The sequence below is a fragment of the Malurus melanocephalus genome, unplaced genomic scaffold, assembly GCF_030028575.1.
Source record: "Malurus melanocephalus ecotype Western Australia unplaced genomic scaffold, MMel_1.1 scaffold_817, whole genome shotgun sequence".
NCBI classification, from domain to species: Eukaryota; Metazoa; Chordata; class Aves; order Passeriformes; family Maluridae; genus Malurus; species Malurus melanocephalus.
Genome location: NW_026624049.1, coordinates 101,867 through 120,718, shown reverse-complemented (window position 1 = coordinate 120,718; position 18,852 = coordinate 101,867). Strand labels below are relative to the sequence as shown.

General features: G+C 39.0%; 1 protein-coding gene across 1 annotated transcript; it reads right to left on the bottom strand.

Annotated features, from left to right (window-relative positions):
* Positions 1–3,344: 3,344 nt before the first annotated feature.
* Positions 3,345–18,528, bottom strand: LOC130585039 (protein-glutamine gamma-glutamyltransferase 5-like). Its single transcript, XM_057385362.1, has 13 exons — positions 18,361–18,528; positions 15,787–15,966; positions 15,237–15,479; positions 14,196–14,314; positions 13,513–13,641; positions 13,099–13,276; positions 12,017–12,149; positions 11,205–11,308; positions 10,859–11,101; positions 9,357–9,683; positions 8,338–8,495; positions 7,880–8,013; positions 3,345–6,937 (listed from the first exon to the last, which is right to left on the bottom strand). The coding sequence occupies exons 1-13, from the start codon at positions 18,365–18,367 to the stop codon at positions 5,131–5,133; spliced, it is 3,762 nt and encodes a 1,253-aa protein (XP_057241345.1). The 5' UTR covers positions 18,368–18,528; the 3' UTR covers positions 3,345–5,130.
* Positions 18,529–18,852: the final 324 nt, after the last annotated feature.

The window sequence follows — 18,852 nt, the reverse complement described above, 5'->3', positions numbered from 1 at the left end:
CTTCTGTCTTGTTTCTGTCTGAAACTTCATACCTACTTTCATAGGAGCATGTGAAGTTTCACTGCAAARTTATTATAAACCAGGTCTCAGTGAATCCTGCTTATCATTCCTTCTGCATTGATACTGTCCTTGGCAAATGGCCTCAGTCAGTGATGCAGAGAAGTGCACGTTAGTATTCAGCTAATGTGCAGTTGGGACCCCTAGTGACTCATGCTRTTATAAAATTCACTGAGATCACCTAAAGGAAAGAAACAAGATTATTACAAAAACTCAGTATTCTCCCAGTCTTATAACGCTTGTGCTCTGAAGACAGAATTCCCTGTTAGGTACTCTGAAATGTCTAATGAAGGTTGTTGTAGCAATTTTGATTGTATTTGCAGTTGAGGAGTCTCTAGCTGCTCTAATTGTTCCACCTTTTTGGAAAAGAGACGAAGGCCAAAAAAAGGTCAAAAGGAAATTAACAGATAAGCAAAAATTAGAGATGAAGATTCTACATTTAGCYCAGTCAGAATTACAGAGTATTTTTAGGTCAGGGTTAATAGCAAGTGTCTGAGCTCTCTACCCAGAAACTGCTGTAGATGATGGATTAGGTTTACTGGCATATTTGAATAGAATGRAACTGCAAGGATTCCTGGTAATATTTATCTCAAAGATCAGCATTTTCTTATTTCTAATTAATCTAAAGCCAACTTGACGTGTTGTCATAGCTTTTAATGGAATTTGAGGAGTGATATTCAGAAAGAGGAATCAGGGAAACCAGAATCAGGCAAGACATTTTCTAAAAGGAAATGGTGTATAGTGGTGCCATTTATTTACACCATAAAGCTTTTCCCTCCTTCACACATAATCCCTGGTTTTCCAGAKATTTCATTTTGATATTTTTTCCAACTGAATCATATGCATCAGTGAACACTCTTTATCCAAACCCTGTATCAATGATAGAAAGTGTGGACTAAACATATCTTATGGAGAAAACACCCATGCAATTCCAATGTATGATGGCATACAAAAAAGGTACAGGTTGCTAAAATAAATATAGCACCTACTGAACACCATCAACAGCCACTTTTCTCAGGAGAGAAGAAAAAAAGTTATGATTAGTTGAAAAGTTAGACAGGTGTGGCCAGAYAGAGTATTAAAAAACATAATTTAAAATCTTAATTGATGTGGTAACAAACTTAATTATTTGTATAAACAATTAACAGAATAGTAAKGAGGGCTCAGCTGTTCATGTACATTTTTTGATCCTTGTGTCGGGAATAGTTTCTGTTTTCAGTCCTGCATTGGTATCCTGTCCTGGACTTTTATTCCAATGTCACTCAGAGTCAGAATGTTACTCAATACAAATAAGCATAAAAGCACATTACATAAAATACTTTGCAGTTTGAAGACAAAGAAGGAAGAACATATACAGGTGTGGCAGAAATKCCTCCCATCTAAGGCATTGAAAGAGATAAAGCTGGAACTTTTGTAAAGTATTTGAATAGGATTTACTTCTACAATTAAAAACCTTTCCTTATAAAAACACRACTGCAAATGCAGCATGAGAAAATCAACTTTTGAAAATTCAGACATAATGGAAGTATATAATAGATGACACAAAATTGCTGCATAACAAAAATCCACATCCTTGTTACCTTTTGGATTTTGAATATTCTCACATTTTCCTGGTCAGTATATTTAAYTGCTTTATTTTTATACAATTCATAGTTATTATTCCAAAATACTTTGTTTGATTTTAACACTAAATAAAATTAATACAGCATTTCCCTGATTTAATCTTCTTGTCTCATACAATATATAAAATTTAATTTACCTCTATAAGTAATGCTTGGTAGGAAATTTGTCCATTAGTTATACCTTTCAACATTTTTCTTGCAGGTAATGGAATATATAAAAATAAATCACATTTCACTCAGGCATTTTATGGTATGCCATCAGCAAATGTCCAAAGAAACACAAGCCTAAAGCATTAAAAGTGAAACCATTAACTTGCAGATCAATCATCAAAACTTCTCATTTAAAAAATTATTTGTAAAGGTCTAATGAACTGCTAGGGATAAGAACTGAAAATACCACATATTATATAATTCCGCATCTCTAAAGGAAATACAACCTTATTTCAGTTGGACACAAAAATAAATTCCACTAGTCCCATTAATAATTTTAAATCATAGAAAGGGTAACTATAACAACGCATGAGCAAATGCCKTCTTTCATTTTCATTGCCTAGGGAAAAATGTGAATGTATTTCCCCCACTTAAATGAAATGCGTGTCTGAACTGAGATTAAAATTAGAAATTCATTCCTGAATGCATAAATATGGCAGTACTGTACTTAATTTCTGATGATTGTAACTGTCATGCTTGAGTTGGCCTTTCATTCTCTAAAATAGACTTCTTTATGTATCACACYCCATTACTGAATACTGTTAATCTTCAATATATTTCACACATTAAGCAAAAAAAAAATTAATTTCTTGTGGGTTTTACTTCAGGAAAGTATATCTGAGACAGTCATTCTGGTCTAACATTTTTCGCCACAAACTGCACAAACAAACCAACCCACCAAAAAGAAAACTAATTTTGTGGAAATTTAAACCATGTCCCCTGACATGGGAGCTAACATAGGCTTTCACTCAGAAATACTTAAGAAGGAGACAATTTAAACTCAGGGCTTTTTTTTTTTTTTTTTTTTTTTTTTTTTTTTTTTTTTTTTTTTTTTTTTTTTTTTTTTTTTTTTTTTTTTTTTTTGTGGGCTCTTTTTCTTTAGGTACCCATATGTTGCCATCCCCCTCTGTCCCCCAAATGAGTAGAAGACCGTACAATGGACTTTGCTAGAGACTACAAGCTACCTTTTGTTATTGCCAGGCTGGGTGAGACAACAACAGACTCAATATAATTTSTTCAGTATTAGAATAATCTTGAACTTAAAGGATTTCTGTCATCCCCTATCGTTCTAGTTAGAATTAACTTACTACATTTTCCAAAAGCTATACATATTCATCATATATGGCAAGTAAAGTGGGAGCGGAGTGTACTCTCTCAACAATTCTAWTGACCAAATCTTTGGAGTTTCTGAAATATTCAATTAGGCTCATTCTCAGAAATTAGGAACATTGGAGAAGTCATGCCACTTCTGGAAAAAGAAATCTGAAATGTWATTTGACAATGATGTAGCCACCATGTACTATTAACAGTTTTAAAGAAAAAAAAAAAATCACTTTTTTTTCTTAGGTAAATACTGTTAATTATCTTTTGCATCTCTTCCTCTTCCACTAAAAGGTTTGTTTACTTTGGCATTTCTGTGGATTGAGGGCTTTACASAGCAAATGAAAAACATGCAACAAGTGGAACAAGGTTTATTCAGAGCAAAGATGATGGCTTCATTTTTCCTTTAATATCAAACTGAGTATTTCAGGTAAAGTAGGAAAACTATATATTTCCCCTAATTTCAGATCTTATTCTGAAGCCTTGGTTAAAGACCTTGAGGAGAAGAACAGTAAATTTAAAAGAAATGGAATGAAGATTTTACAAACTGGTTCACTTGGAGAGATATGTTTCTTACTTTTTAAGAAATATTACAAAAAAAAAAAATCAAAACAATAGCATGACAAGTGGTTTTTAAATTTCTATTTTTATTGTCAGGCAAAGAAATTCTCAGTACATATCTAACACAGATTATTGAAATTGCATTAAAAAGCCAAGTTAGTGAGTTATGATCACTCTATTACAATATCCAGGAAAACCTTTCTTCTACTGTACTCAGAATTACTATGCAGATAATAGTGTTGGCATGTTCATAGCTACCATCTGAMACCACACTTACTCAAAATCCTCACAAGGTTACTCAATCTAATCACATAGGGGTGTGAACTACAGCGATACTACTGAAATGCTATTGCTACATAGCTGAAGATTCTGCAGCACCAGCAAACTTACCTTACCACAAAACCCCACTAACATGTGCTACTAAAACTAACGGACTACCAGAGGAATATAATGGAGGGACGGCAGGTGTTGTCAATAAATCCAAAATTCTTGTGAGCAAATACAAAATTCAGGGATAGTTTCATTATGACATTGTTTGATTTCAACTTCTAAAACACCTGGCAAAGGTTAGCGTTGGAACAATACCAGTTGTCTGAAGAAGATGCAGCACATTCCATTCACCTTCTTAACCCTTGGCTGGGAGGGCGGGGTCTTGGAAAGAAAGGATAAAATCATACTTCCTTCTCTAACTTCAGGTCTAGTGACATAAGTTTCCTAACGATACTGAATCAAAAAGTCACAGATGTGAAATTAGAGCTTCTCCCAAGAACCTAAATGCGTGCAAGGTGTATGASAAAATTTTTGGAATATGCTATATGAAAAACAGTCAGTTATGAGAGCCAATCAATTATATTAATTATTCATCAAGTTTTGCAGGCTTTCTAATCTGACCTTTGTATTCCTGAGTCTGGCACTRTAATACATCAAGAGTGGTAAAACTAAGTTTATTATTAAACAAAGAAGAAAATGAAAAACAAAATTCAGTTTACCTATAATGATTTAGTCACTCTGTGACCTCCAAAGTTGGCAGTACTTCACAACCAGGGAAACAGAGTGCACACAGAACTGACCTGAGCCACAACAATGCTGGGGTTCAGGGGCCCAGAGTCTGTTAGRCGAGACATAAGGCACGTCTGCTGTCACCTCTGCAGCATCCCAAGGACAGCACATTTCACACAGAGAGAGAGATTTGCTACGAGTGCTGTAGCCCAGGGAGATCTGAGAAATGTGCATTGCAAGAAATCAAGAGAAGAGAGAGTGAAAGCACATAATTTATAGAACAGCTTGACTGAGCAAGTAAGTCTGATTACCTGCACTGTGCAACTATTGTCACGACGGCTCCGCGGGGAGCACATTCATTTGTCACTTCCACCCTACCGTATCTCAGGACGTACAAATGTTAGATCGAATGYATCCCTCAGCAGCTGGCTCACAGCCTGCTTTCTGGCACATCTCAAATCCGTAGATAAATGCTCAGGAGCAGCACGCTGCTCTTCATCACCCTATTTCTAACCTCTTGCGAAGCATCTGCACACAGGCTTTATTTCGCTGGCTTTGGGTTTCCCCCGGTTACTCTCCGTTACAGATATTTGCGTTTGTAATAGCTGAGAGGGCTCCTGCCGGGACTCCAGGGCCTGCGGGACCCTGCCAGGCTCAGGGTGCTGCCGGAGGGGCACGACCCGGAGCGGGTCAGGGTGGCATAGGCCGAGAGAGAGGTGGAGCGGGGAAGGGTGCTGTAGCCAGAACGGGACAAGTTGTAGGAAGAGCGGTTCAGGGCGCTGTACGGAGGGCGTGTGAGTGTGCCGTAGGTGGCACGGGTCGAGGAGAAGGCCGAGCGCCCCTCGGGGCTCCACAACGATCGAGAAGCAAAGCGACTGGTGGTGTCGTAGGAAGGGCTCCACTGAGAGCCGCTCAGCGAGCGAGCCCCAAAGGTGCCCACCAGCTGGGAGATGGGGCGGGGAGTGGGGGCACAGAGGGAGCGGGCCGTGGCTCCGGCCAGGGGCCGCGGGGACGGGGACCGCGGCAGGCAGGCGGCAGCTGACGAGTCCGAGGGCTGAGCGGCCGGCGAGCTGGCAGGGCGGGCCCCCAGGGCCACCAGCGAGGTGGAGGTGGGCGAGCACAGCGAGGGGGCCGCGGGGCGGGGGGTTGGCGAGCACAGCGAGTGGGACGCCGGGGGCCCCACGGGCCGGGSGGCTGGCGAGGACAGCGAGCGGGATGCCGAGGCGCCGGCCACCTGCAGCACCGTCGGKGTGCCGCTGCGCTCGGCAGCGCGGGGCGCCGGGGAGGCCGCTGGTGAGCTCACGCCGCGGACTACCGCCGCACTSAGGGGCTGGCAGGACAGCGGGGCCGCAGGGCCGCATGGAGGCTGCGTGGTGGCAGACGGGGTGGAGCCGCAAACCACGTGCGAGATGGAGGCGCCGGGCACCGAAAGGGGAGTGGGAGGTTGCATGGGGTTACCGATGGTGTGGACTGCCGGAGAGCAGCACATGGCGTAGGATGGAGGGGCAGACATAGGGACTGCCTGGGCTGCCCCGCTGGGATTGGGGCCAGCCATGAAATGGGATGCAGGRGCAGACATAGGGACTGCCTGGACTGCCCCGCTGGGACTGGGGCCAGCCATGATGTGGGTCAGCAACGCACTCACCGCATTATTCGCGGGGACAGAGACGGAATAGGACATGGGGCCCCCTCCGCCTCCAGAYGGCTGTGTGGCAGCAGCACCTGTCTCAAACACCATGTGAGGCATAGGGGTGCAAACGGGGTTGGACGCTGGGGCTGGCATGGAGCCRTACACGGCTGGAGGCATTGGAGCACACGTAGCAGGAGGCACAGTCTCGTATATGACACGGAAGCCAGGATCGCATCCCATCTCAAACCCAGGATTGACGCTCGGATTGAAGCCTTGGTTGCAGATGGAGTTGCACAAGGGATGGCCCGCAGGGAGGTACACGAAGTCGTACACAGGCTGCCCCCCTGCATTGCAGTTTGGGTTGCACACTGGGATACATATGTATTCACACATGGAATTCGATGCGGGGTCTGCCACGGGGACAGGCCCAGAGCCATTCATGGGGTGGGAGACGTTCTCACACATTGGGAGGGACCCGTTCTGGCTGACGGGCAGGGCACAGTTCTGGCTGACAGTCAGGACACCGTTCTGACCGACGGGCAGGGCACCGTTCTGGCTGACAGGCAAGACACCATTCTGGCCGACAGGCAGGACACCGTTCTGGTCTGCGGAGCAGTACACTTCAGCYTTGGCACAGCCCTTGCAGAAGGCAAACTTGTGGCACCCAAGGTTGGCCAGGAGCCGGTGCCTGCCAAGCCTATAAGGTGTGAACTCCACGATGGTTCGTGCCTGTTGGTTGGATGCCAGYGTTCCCAAACTGGAGCGAGAGAAGGAAAAGAATTAGCACCCTGGGTAGTTCAGAGACTTGAGCGCCACAAGATGAGCGCATGAAATTAAATTTGATTTGCAATGACACATTTTGGAGACAAACTGTTATGACAAATTCCGGTCTTCTTCCAAGAAAATATTTTCTCTATTGTGAAAAGCATGATAAAAACTTCTGTCCCAAGAGAAGATTTGGAAGACTCACAGTTAATTCTGTAACTGGAGTTGGAAAATAATTTGTGGTACTGTCTTGAATTCTTAAAAAATGTGGCACCCTTCTGCCTCAAAAGTGTGTTTATTGCTTACCATTTCCAGCAGTTCGATAGGGCAGCTTTGTGGAATCCAGTTCATTATAATTCAGCGAGAACAATTCCTAATTTCTTCCCCTCAAAACTAGTCATACTTTGTCAGTTCTTCTTGTCATGAAGAGAAGCAATGCATATTAATGAACARCTACTTTTCCTAGAATGTTACAGCATCCTGGAAGTTTTCAGTTTCCTGTGATTAACGTGCTATGAGCTTAGAATGCATATTGCTATTTCTCACTGTCATTCTCTAATTGTTCCTCTATGTGGTTAGTGSCGGTTCATGAATATTTAGAGGAATTTTATTATAAACTCAATAGGATTGTAAGGAATGGAGGACCCAGCTAGTACTTCTTGTAAAGACAAGAGTGCAGACAGACATTTGATGCATCCACTTAAATTAAGTCTTGAGAAAAATGAAGCAATATCTTTCCAGGTTTAAATGATCATCAGTTTCAAGAGAAGTGAGGCTCTTAATGGAATCTCAAAGTTATAAGAGGCAAAAAGTCCTGTTCATGTGATAAACACCAAAAATATCAAAACTATTGTGTCTCTCAAAATCTGTTCTGATCTTGCATGCCTTTTTAACCCCYCAATATTATCCCCGTTCAAAGAATTAATAAACTTACTCAATGGTCATTGGCTCTTTGAATAAACCACAGCCTTCTAATGTCATTACACAGTTCTTCATATCTTCCTGGAGAGGATTACAGAAGGAGATCTCTGCAGTGCATGGTACTTTCAGTCTGGGTTGGCTCAGTAGCTAGTTAGAAAAGACACAAACATATTTTATGGTTTTTTTAATCTTTATAAATTATAATCTTAATAAATTAYGAGGTAAATAAATGCACCTAAAATTTTTAATGGATTGTTCATACCAATTTCTGATTCACTTCTATGATCTCTATACATTACTAAGTCTACTTTTTACTTTAAAAGTGACACTGATCTTGCTAAAATACGAAAATTGGCAATAAGATAAAAGTAAAATATTTCAAGTTTGTTGGCACTCTACTTAAGAAGTGGCCAATTAGAGTCCCCAAGTCTGTTTCTTGGATCAAAAATCCCATAATTAAAAGTTCCTTACCTTTACAATAACAGGTGGTCTGTTGACCACAATATCCCTGTTCACCATCAGAACATCTTCACACTCTGGGTCTGAGACAGCAACTACTTTCATAATGTTGTGGTCACAGAGATAAGGTCCATACTGATTATACGATATACACACTGGGATTTTTTTCACTGTAAAACAAATTTATTTAGATTTTTTTTTCTGAATTTTTGATTAATATTTCCACCTTCCTTCCTCCTAAAGTTTAAGTGCCGCAATGACTTAATTAAATATTATCACAACATCTTTGAAAATAGACAGGATTTTTCCTGAGTTAGGATGATACATTGCTATSTTCAGCAATCAGTTTCACAGTGTTCAATTCATCTATCAGTGGATTTGCAAGATTAGTTGTTTTATTAGTAGTAGTAGTAGTAATAAGCAAAACCTGGAAACTTTCATCCCAGTGCAATTTTTAAAGCAGTAATTCAAATATATTCAAATATCGGCAAATGAAAGCCTGGTAAAAAAGGAATTTTAATATCCGTRTGAAAGCTTGTCTTATATTGATGTGTTTAGTTAAAGGGATCTTCTTTCTTCCAGGAAAATATATTAACCATGGAAACAGGTGTTTATGCTCTGCTACACCTTTGTACTTCCCAGCATATGGTGTGTCTAGGTGCTCTAAGCAAGTGTTATACACTGGCTGATACCTTCTAGCCAAAGAAAACACTACTCTTCTGAGAAACAGTATCTTTGTATTGAGTATAGAGTCCAGAACTGATTTTTTTTTGGAAACAATTTTTTAAACTATCATAAGAATCTCTAAACCTTGAGAAATTAGGGAAAGACTACAATTTGTGTGTCACTATGTATGAAGTATTTGCACATTGACACTGTTGATTTTTGCGTGATCACCCTAAAGGGAATTCAGCTGTCGATATTCAACACTGCACACRGCACTTCCCACCAATATTAGGAAGTCTCCACAAATTCTAAAAACCAACTATCTCCTGAAAAGAACAGGGTATTAAACAATGTTTCCCTCTTACCTTCCCTTGGACCCAGTGTGACGTTCACACTGTCTTTCCAAAACTGATCCATTGGGCAACCGCTGTAGGTTATAATTTGTGCACTCAAATTGAACTTCAGGGTTTTGTTCTCATTACGTAAATTTTCAAGCAGCCAAAGCAGTTGGACATCTTCACCATACATTGGGCAGTTGGTCATCTTTAACCTCATGTTAATTCCAGAATCACTCAGAAATGGGTTTTTCAGAGAAGCTAACTCTATGTCGATGTGACAGTTGGAAGCRTTGCAATACCCTGGGTGAATTCTCCTGTAAGCCCGGTAATAGGCTTCTTTGTTTTTCACAGAACCTGTTGAAGAAGATACATGATAATGAATCTGCTGGAGGCACAAGAGCCCTATTATTATTCCACCCAAATAATAAAGATAACGAAATTTATTGCCTCTCCTTCCTGGRACCTAAAGTAGCAGGTTACTGTAGAACAAATGCACCAGACAATGAAATATGAGATTCAGCAGTCTGAATGCACAGAAGAAAATAAACATCTCAGGGGAAAAAAAAAAATTAAAACCTTATTTTACTTTTAAGTAGTTAAATTCAAAAGTGGTCATGCAAATCTCAAAGTGTATAGTTAGTACAAAACTCAAAATATAACTCTTTGTAAGGATAAGGGTGAATATGAGATGCTAACAGTGCTCTCAAAAGACAAAATACRCTATTAAAACAAAGAAACTATCAATTGTTTTCCAACCAACCAACAAAAAATAAACCAAAAAAAAAACCCATGGGGCTTGCAAGTGTACAATCAGCTGTGATCTACTATTCATTCCTTTATGCAGTTTTTCTGGTTGAATTCCTCTCTTCTACTGGAATATGAAAATCAGTACTCCATGACCCAAAGTAAGATAGCACAATATGCTAATAATACATAGTGTCAGTGATGAGAAGCATAGGAATGGTTCAAAGCCGTGCCAGGGAAGGTTTAGACCAGACATTAGGAACTATTTCTTTMTTGTGAGGCTGGTCAAACACTAGAACAGGCTTCCTAGAGATATGGTTGATGTGCCATGGTTGTCAGTGTCTTAAAAAGAAGTATTTAGTGGTATGTTTCAACTTTCAGTCAGTCCTGATGTGTGAGGCAGCCGGATGAGATAATATCTTATCCTATTCTATCCTATCCTATCCTATCCTATCCTATCCTATCCTATCCTATCCTATCCTATCCTATCCTATCCTATCCTATCCTATCCTATCCTATCCTGTCCTGTCCTGTCCTGTCCTGTCCTACCCTGTCCTGTCCCATCCTATGCTAAATAGATCTAATTAATATGCACTTTGAATCATCTAAGTCTATTTAGAAGTTTTAAAAAAGCTTTGAACAAAAAAGCAATGGCCTCTCTCTCAAAAAGATAAGACAATTTCACATTGTTCTTCATATTTTAACGAAGGAGAGACTACTTTGGTGCTTTTATATGATCAGCCTGTAAAATTTCCTCTAACCCATTTAATATGTTTTCTCCTTACCTAGTTCATATTTATAAGCTCCAGTGATATCTTCGAATTGCTCACTGCCAACCTTCTTGGTGATTATACRTTGTCCACATGGCCACGTGTCACAGAAAAATTTTGTTCTTTTGGCATTGTTTTGGGAAAGCCAACCAACATAGTTTGAATTTACTCGAGAAAACATATGATGACCATCATAATCCAAGTCCAGTTCCCCTTCCCTGATGCTTCGAACCCATGTAGGCCCACTGCAAGCTAAACCTAAAGCAGAGAACAAAAATGTTATTACAGTTGTAACCTCAGTAGTAGGGAAACTCAGCAGTTTAATCTGGGGAAAATTATTCCAACTACAGTGATAAGTTACCTCTGCCTGTTTCCAGAGGTGTTGGATCCAGACACTGCCAATCACCACAGCACTGATTTATGTCTCTGCGAGCCATCCAAGATTCATTCCAGCAGTGGTATCGCCTGTAGGATGAAGGAATATACAATTAAAGATGTCTCTTGGATTATCAAGTTTAATGCTTATCACAGAGGAAAACCATGTCAGAGATAATTTTTTCATCAGCTGAAGATTTTGTACGTCTTAACACAGTTAATTATGGTTGTGACAGGAGTGGATTTGTTTGGTTTACATCACTCAGACTGGAAACTTTTTCCAGAGCCCCACAGACCTGATTGCAAAACATGCTGCTTTTAGTTGATAACATACCAGCAAGGTTCTTTTGTTTAATAGGAATTGAAAGGTTTATAAGAATGAAGCCATCCRTTATAAGGAACAACAGGAGGACAACCTAGTTATCAACTAAATGATTATGACCAAAGATTACCGTCCATGATAAATTTCCCATGGTGTTTAATGGTATTTTGTTAATTCCTTTACACCTACAAAGTTTGATGRCCTTATATTTTTTCAGCTGAGAAGGATAAACAGGCAGTATGGATTCTCACAAGAGGTTTTGACTGTTTCATTTTTTTAAAATCTACAGTGAKCAGGCTGCCTTTTTAGTAATTTCATGGTTTTGAAATGCATTATTAGGAAACTATGATGAAGAGCATTACCCCACCAGAGAAAGAAATATACCAAAGAGAGACAGTGATCTGCTAGATTTTTGGCAGTCTTTCTATAATTTAATTTTTAAAAGAGCAAAAGAGTTTTATATTTTTCTTATTTACCAAAGCTTGTCTTTGCCACACAGGTTTTTACCCGTAGAGTCAAAAAGCTCATTGATACCAAGGGGATTCTCAAGTGAGCATGGAAAACAGAAGTTTGTGACAACACGGCTTGGAATTCCCAGACATCTCATCACTGTAAGAAAAAAAATATGAATGAGTCACTACAAATCATAATTAATCGGGCATATAATTTACTTATTTTATAAATAACTATCTTCTATTCTAATTTGCAATTATAGAAACACAATGGATAGGAGGCAATATTTGGGATGCAGTGATTCTGTCTTCAAAATTTCATTTTAGTTCTCGAAAAGCAGTCTGAAAAAATGCCTAGCAGGAATGAATGGTTTGTTACTCTTCAGACTTAAAAAAAACCCCAAAACCACAAAACCAGATCTGTTTTAAGTTCAGAAATCATTAACCTGATTCTGCATTAATAAAACACTATTTCAAAAAGGATGAACAGTATGATAGGTATAGATTTATCTATTGGACTTCAATTTGACTGTCTTCAATGTAGAAGCAGGTTCAATTAATAAATGATATAAAGTTGGATCTCAAACCTTCTGTCTGTAGATTTTAGTGCCCTATTATCTCATCTCTTTCATTAAAAGGAGAATATAGCCTGATGCTTTTGTGTTTTGGAGGAGGCATTGCTAGAGATATTTCTGTTCATAACTTAKTGGTTTCTCTCATCCTTCAAACATCACCCAAAGCATAAATTTTGGCTCCACAATGGTTAGATCCTTTAAAGGTCCCTTCCAAATCAAACTATTCTATGATTCAATGGTGCTACACTTGCTCTGTGTTTTATTAAAAGTTCCAGTATTGATAACTGCATAGTATAAAGGTCACAGAAAAGACAGAACTGCTTTTCTTGCTCTTCAGCCTGTATAGGAAAGCAATAGATTGGTAATAAACACTATATTAGGCGCATGAGTAAAATATTCAATTTTTTTTTTTCTAGTAAAATGCTTATGAGTAAAATTCTTCAAGTAGTTTTTAKGGTCAGAGGTTTTTGATCCTTGTTTTCTCTCTTCTTTTTTTGATAAACTAGGTAAGGGCAGAATGAAATATCATACCTGTGCACATTACTGAAGCAAGAGATCCACAGTACCCATATCTGACCGGCCTGCATCTGCCACTGTACCACTGCTGTAGAATAGGGACACTTCCATTCCAGGAAAATGGCTTTGTTCCTTTCAGRTAATCATTGTTTTCTGGAATCTTCATGATACTGTTAGTGGTATCGCTGCTTATCTAAGAAGAGAAAAGAAAAACAACATTTTCAAATAGCCGACCATGACTTGGCATTCCAAATACATCTGAAAATCATCAGAGATGAGYGTTACAAGTATATTTTCCTGTGAATCTGAGCACAGAAAGGATTTTCCCTGCTCCCCTACTGTGTTAGATTACAGTGCAGCTTGTCCTTCTATAATATAATGAAGCGTGACCTGATCTATTCAGAGGTCTCACACCCCCACAGATCTTACCATGTGATTCACCACCATGCTGACATGCACAGGGTCATTGCGCCAACAGTGGTCACGATCAGAGCCATGATGGTAACTTGCACCCATATCTAACATCTTCAAGCAGATATCCAGAATTCCATCTTCAAACTGAGGAAAAAAGATAACATAGGCATCATGTTATGATGACATGGATAAAGTACCTTCCTTGTCAATAATCCAGTCTTTTTTTTTATATCTTTTTTTTTTATATGAGTCTTTTCTTTCTTTTTCTTTTTCTTTTATATGAGCTGCCCTCTCTCCTCTCCTGCCCTTTTTTTTCTATTTTTCTTTTTTAAAATCAAGAACAGCTGCTAGTGGTCTGCATGGTGTTGTCTATCTGCCTGAAGAAAACCTAAGACAAAAACATGTCATTTTTACTTTTGTTTGACAATGGAGTAATTTTCATTCAGAAGCACAATATTTGTCTCACCTGTTCCCAGAACATTCTGCAGTTTCCMTCATCTTACTAGAGAAAACTTCATTCCAGTTGCTTGGGCTACAGTGAAATTCTCAGACAATTTGGTTTGTGTATGTGTAGTCTGAACTGATCCTAAAAATTTTGCACTACAAATAGAGTATTTATTTCTGAAAAAAATATGGATAGCACTTCATCTGTCAGTGTATGGATGACATCTATTTCTGAACAAGTCTTCAAAAAGTACCTGTCCATAGTGCCATGGTCGCGAGGTGATGTGCTTGTGAACTCCTTCATATAGTATTCCATGTTCATTCAGAACATATTCTTCTCTATGGGACTGATTGTCCATATATACAGGGTCATCTGGAAAAAATTAAGAGCTTTCATTCAGACAAAATATACTTTTCTAGCACTTSTCTATCTTCTCGTTCACTGAATCCCTCTTTCCTCTTTCCCTCTTACCAATTTTTGATTTATACTTTTAAGCATGTTGAAGGTTGTGGGCTCTTTAAGCACTCACAGACAATTCATTCCTACTTACAGCTAGATAATATCCTTTTAAGACTCTCCCTGCTGTAGAACACATGAATGGAAGAGCTTGCAATTTAYCTTTGCACTAAGCTGTTCTGCGAGTCAAACACTCAGCACGTAGAGTTCTGTATCTGATTTAGATCAAATCAGCACAGACTATGCAAATATTTGTCATGTAATAATTTTGGCAAGGTSCTACAGACTTCAGAATTGCTTGCTACCAGAGCCAGATCTACAGAATTTAATTTGTATTTGTACTATATTATTTTATGGTGATAATACAGTATTCAGAGAATTACAAAATGGTTGATGTTGGAAGGGACCTCTGGCAGTGATCTGGTTCAACCTCCAGCCAGTTTTCTAGGCCACATTCAAACAGTTTTTGAATTTCCCCAAGTATGAAAACTCCACCACCTCTCTGGGCAACCTATGCTAGTGCTCAGTCACTCTCACTATAAAAATGTGCTTCCTGCTCAACAGAGGAAATTTTCCAATGCTGTCAAGACATTGTAAAAGTTGTGGGAAAAAATTGTGCCTCACCCCTACTGCCAGTAAGAAAACAAATCAAAACATTAGCTTGAGACATTCTTGAACTTGGAGGAAAAAACAAAAAAAAACAAAAGTAAATCCCTCCTTGTTTCTCATTATTTCTGTGACTACATCTTTTCCTTACCAGCTAAATAATAAATATCTTCGACATTTTTACTCATCACTAGCTATTTTTCATAAAACTGATCATCACTAGAGTTCTTACCTGCACACCAAGGGTTAAAAAGGACATAAAAATCTCCAAGACATCGTTGATATGTGTGGCCATTAGATGTGATTTGCATATTGAGAATATAACGGCCAATGCAGACACCGGAGGGAGGAAACACACTGATACTGATGCATTTTGGCTGATGAATTTTGTAGGAAGCACTCCAGCACGTTTGATCCAGGCATCTGCCCATTGGGAAGGTGCATTTCGTCTCATTCGATTCACAGGGTCTGAGACCTTTTCAGGAAAATAAAAAACACTTCCATCAGACTAAACAAAGCACATGTAAAAGGCTGGTAATTTGCTTAGGCAGCATTTGCAAGGCGAAGCTCCCAAGGGTGGATTTCTTTTTCACTTGTCACTTCTGTAGCAAAGTGAGAAAACTTTACGTATTAGAACTGCCTRATTTAGGGTAAGGTAGTCTCTTCACATGGAACATGATTTGGTAGATTATGGGTATGAAAGAAGTCTTCAGAAGACTGTGGGAAATACTATTAACCAGCCAAGGTCTAGGAAAGACTACTGASTGCTTGGGAGTGACTACCTGTCTCCACGGTGAAAACAGCCTGGTCCAMGGAGTCATCCCATTCCCGATTTTGGAAGCGAGCATAAATGCTGAAGGCTTGCCCTCTCCTTATTATCTGTCTGTCAGTTCCGAAAAAATGGGTGTTATGTAGTTGGCAGTTGGAAGGACAGTTCAAGTCCACTTCTCCCAGCTCAATGACTGCAGGACAGAGAAAGAAACACAAAAGAAAAAAAACCCACATAATTAAGTTCCCATCTTTGACTGTGGATAAGATTAGGTTCAAGAGGAGACAGTGATGAAAGACAGAGATGGCTTTCAAAATTCATTCAAGACTTTGTTCAAAAGTCAGCAAGACTGAAATTGAGACATATATACATAAAAGTCTCTTTAAAAGTTTACCACTTTCCTAGCATGCAAATAGAAACTTGTCTAACTCTTTGATTTTTGAAGCTGTGATACAAGTTTCACTTGTCTTGTATAGTTTTACTATAGACTGAGTTTGTGACATTAATACTCAATGCTGAAGGACAATTTTAGTTTCTCTGCTTGAAAAATTGACTTTGCATTGTAATATTCTCTCCACACATTACAGCTTACTGTCTACAAACACTTAYTTTTCAACAACTGCTAGACAGCAAAGGTTTYRCAYATGCTATCATTTGAGWTGTTTAGRTTTKTTTTTTWAAAGAAATAAAATACTTAAGTAAATAGAATAAATAAAAATACTTGGTAGCAACTGTATGCATTTGAAAGCCTTAAGAGGCACTTTAAATGATGCATGAAAAGAAAACAACTATATATATAAATATCWACCCTAAACTTTAAATAATGTTAAATATGCATGCAAATGTCTCAGTCTGCACTCCAAAAGTCATAAAAAAAGTTTGCAGATATCTTTGAGGAACTTAATGGAAAAGGAAATATTCACGAATTGTGACATTTAAAAATGCTGACAATCTATCCCAGGTRCTGTGATTAGCTTGACAAAAATCTTGCTGATTCCCCCTTAGGCAACCTGCCTGCATATCAGTCGTTTCACAGGAGTAATTATGACACCGGTGCCAGAAGGATGGGTGGCAACATTCATCTTTACTTATTTGCATACAACTTTTTATTTTCAAAAGTTCTTCACTCTAATTGAAGACGATGGGAGTCACAGATTCTCAGCAGTTTTGGAAATTGGGTTTACAGATGTACAAAGTCTTGTATATTATTATAAAGTGTTAAGTTTGGTCCTGCTAAGCCTGTGGAAAGGTTTACAATGCAAGTTCTCTAACTACTTAGAGGGCACCATGTTGAATACAGAGTTAATATTTAAGGGAAAATATTTTTTCCCRTCAAGAATCAAGGGTGTATCCACATAAAGGGAGACTCATAGCTGAGCTCTTGGGATCAGGATACTTAACACAAACTAGTGGAGTTTCCCAGGATCACATCCTGAATGAAAGGATTATTTAAATCATAATTTAAATTATTGGATAGGGGGGGTGTGGAATAGGTAGGGAAGGGGCAAAAAAAAAAAAAACCCACAGCTTTTTTAATTTGTTTTCCTTGAATAAAAATGATCTCATTTCCCATCTACTTTAAATTTGGTAATGAATTGATCATCCAGATCTTCAACAGAGATCAGCAACAAATGCAGAACTGGGTGCTACCCATGTCAAAAATATGCACACTATCAACAATTAAAAAATACATGAGTCCATGACATCAGTATTGCTCATGTACAGAACATACCTGCTGACAAGAAAGAATGACAGAATTGAACTGAAAATCTCATGTCTTAATGAYAGTTGTCAACCGTAACACAAAGTATTCCGGTCAAACAGAAAGCACTTATAGCACACATGGCRAATTCCTGTGGTCAAGAACACTGAAAGAACCTGATCCTTGCCCGGCCTCTGGAGGCGTTTATAAACCAAGACAACTACTCTTCATCCACACAGTAATCCAGCTGAACTGGAACATCAGGGAGCTGAGATCTTATGTTTCCCAGGGGAGTTCTCTAAAGCCAGCCCACAGTTTGCTTATCAGATGTAAGCATTGCAACTGGATCACAAAGGAGCTAATGATTGCTTTCTTAAGCAACGGCAGCTCAGAAAAAAAAAATGAAAGGCAATTTAGTTTCATATTTCTGACCAATTTTCTGCCTCTGGTAGAAAATCAACCATSAATATCAGTCTTGGGATTTTCTCTATCAATTAATATTTTGCCTTCATYCAAGACAGAATACTTCAGAGATTCATTGGGAAATAATTGCTTCTAGCATGAGAATACCGAAACCTAGCACTTTGTACTTCATGCTGGAAATAAAATGTTCTATTTCATGCTATTTCTTATCCTCAGAATTAGCTGTTGTTCTACCAAATCTTCTCCAAAGCTCTCTTTTTCCTTCATAATATTTTTTTGTCAAAAGTGTTCTTTTTTCCTCTTTCTCACTAGTTCCACAAAGAACACCCAAACATACAAGTAATCCCCAGACTTGACGCCATACACAAAAACGTGCAATTTTTTAGGTCTGTACACATGATCATTTAATTATTTTTGCTTTCAGTCCTGATTTAAGGGATATTWAAGTTTCAAGACACTTACCTTCCATTTTTCTTCCACATATACTGGTATCTGAAGCACAATACTGGTATAGATAGCAGCTCCTCAGCAAGACACACTGCAAGGTCTGGCTGAGCTCCTCTGCGAACCAACCTAATTTCCTCTCAGTAACACTTATATTCAGAACTAAGAGGCCGTCACACGTGTTGCATCAACAAAATACCAGTTTTAAAAGAGGCCCCACCCATGTGTCTACTGATGCTCATAAATGATTCATTTTAACTTCCAGCATTATTAGGGAGAGTCCTGCGGCTGAAGGGAGGGAGAGATCTTGGTAGCTCACCTACAGCACAGAACTCTCAGTGTCCTACAGCTTGCCCTRTCTCAAAAATATTTTAAAGCCAGGATGAATGGTAACACATTTCAGGGTAAGCCATTATTTGTAGCCACCAAAGTWGCCATAACTTCAACACCTACTGTTTCCTTCTGGCTAGACATCTTCAGACAGCTAAGGAAAACAATAAGGAACACAAG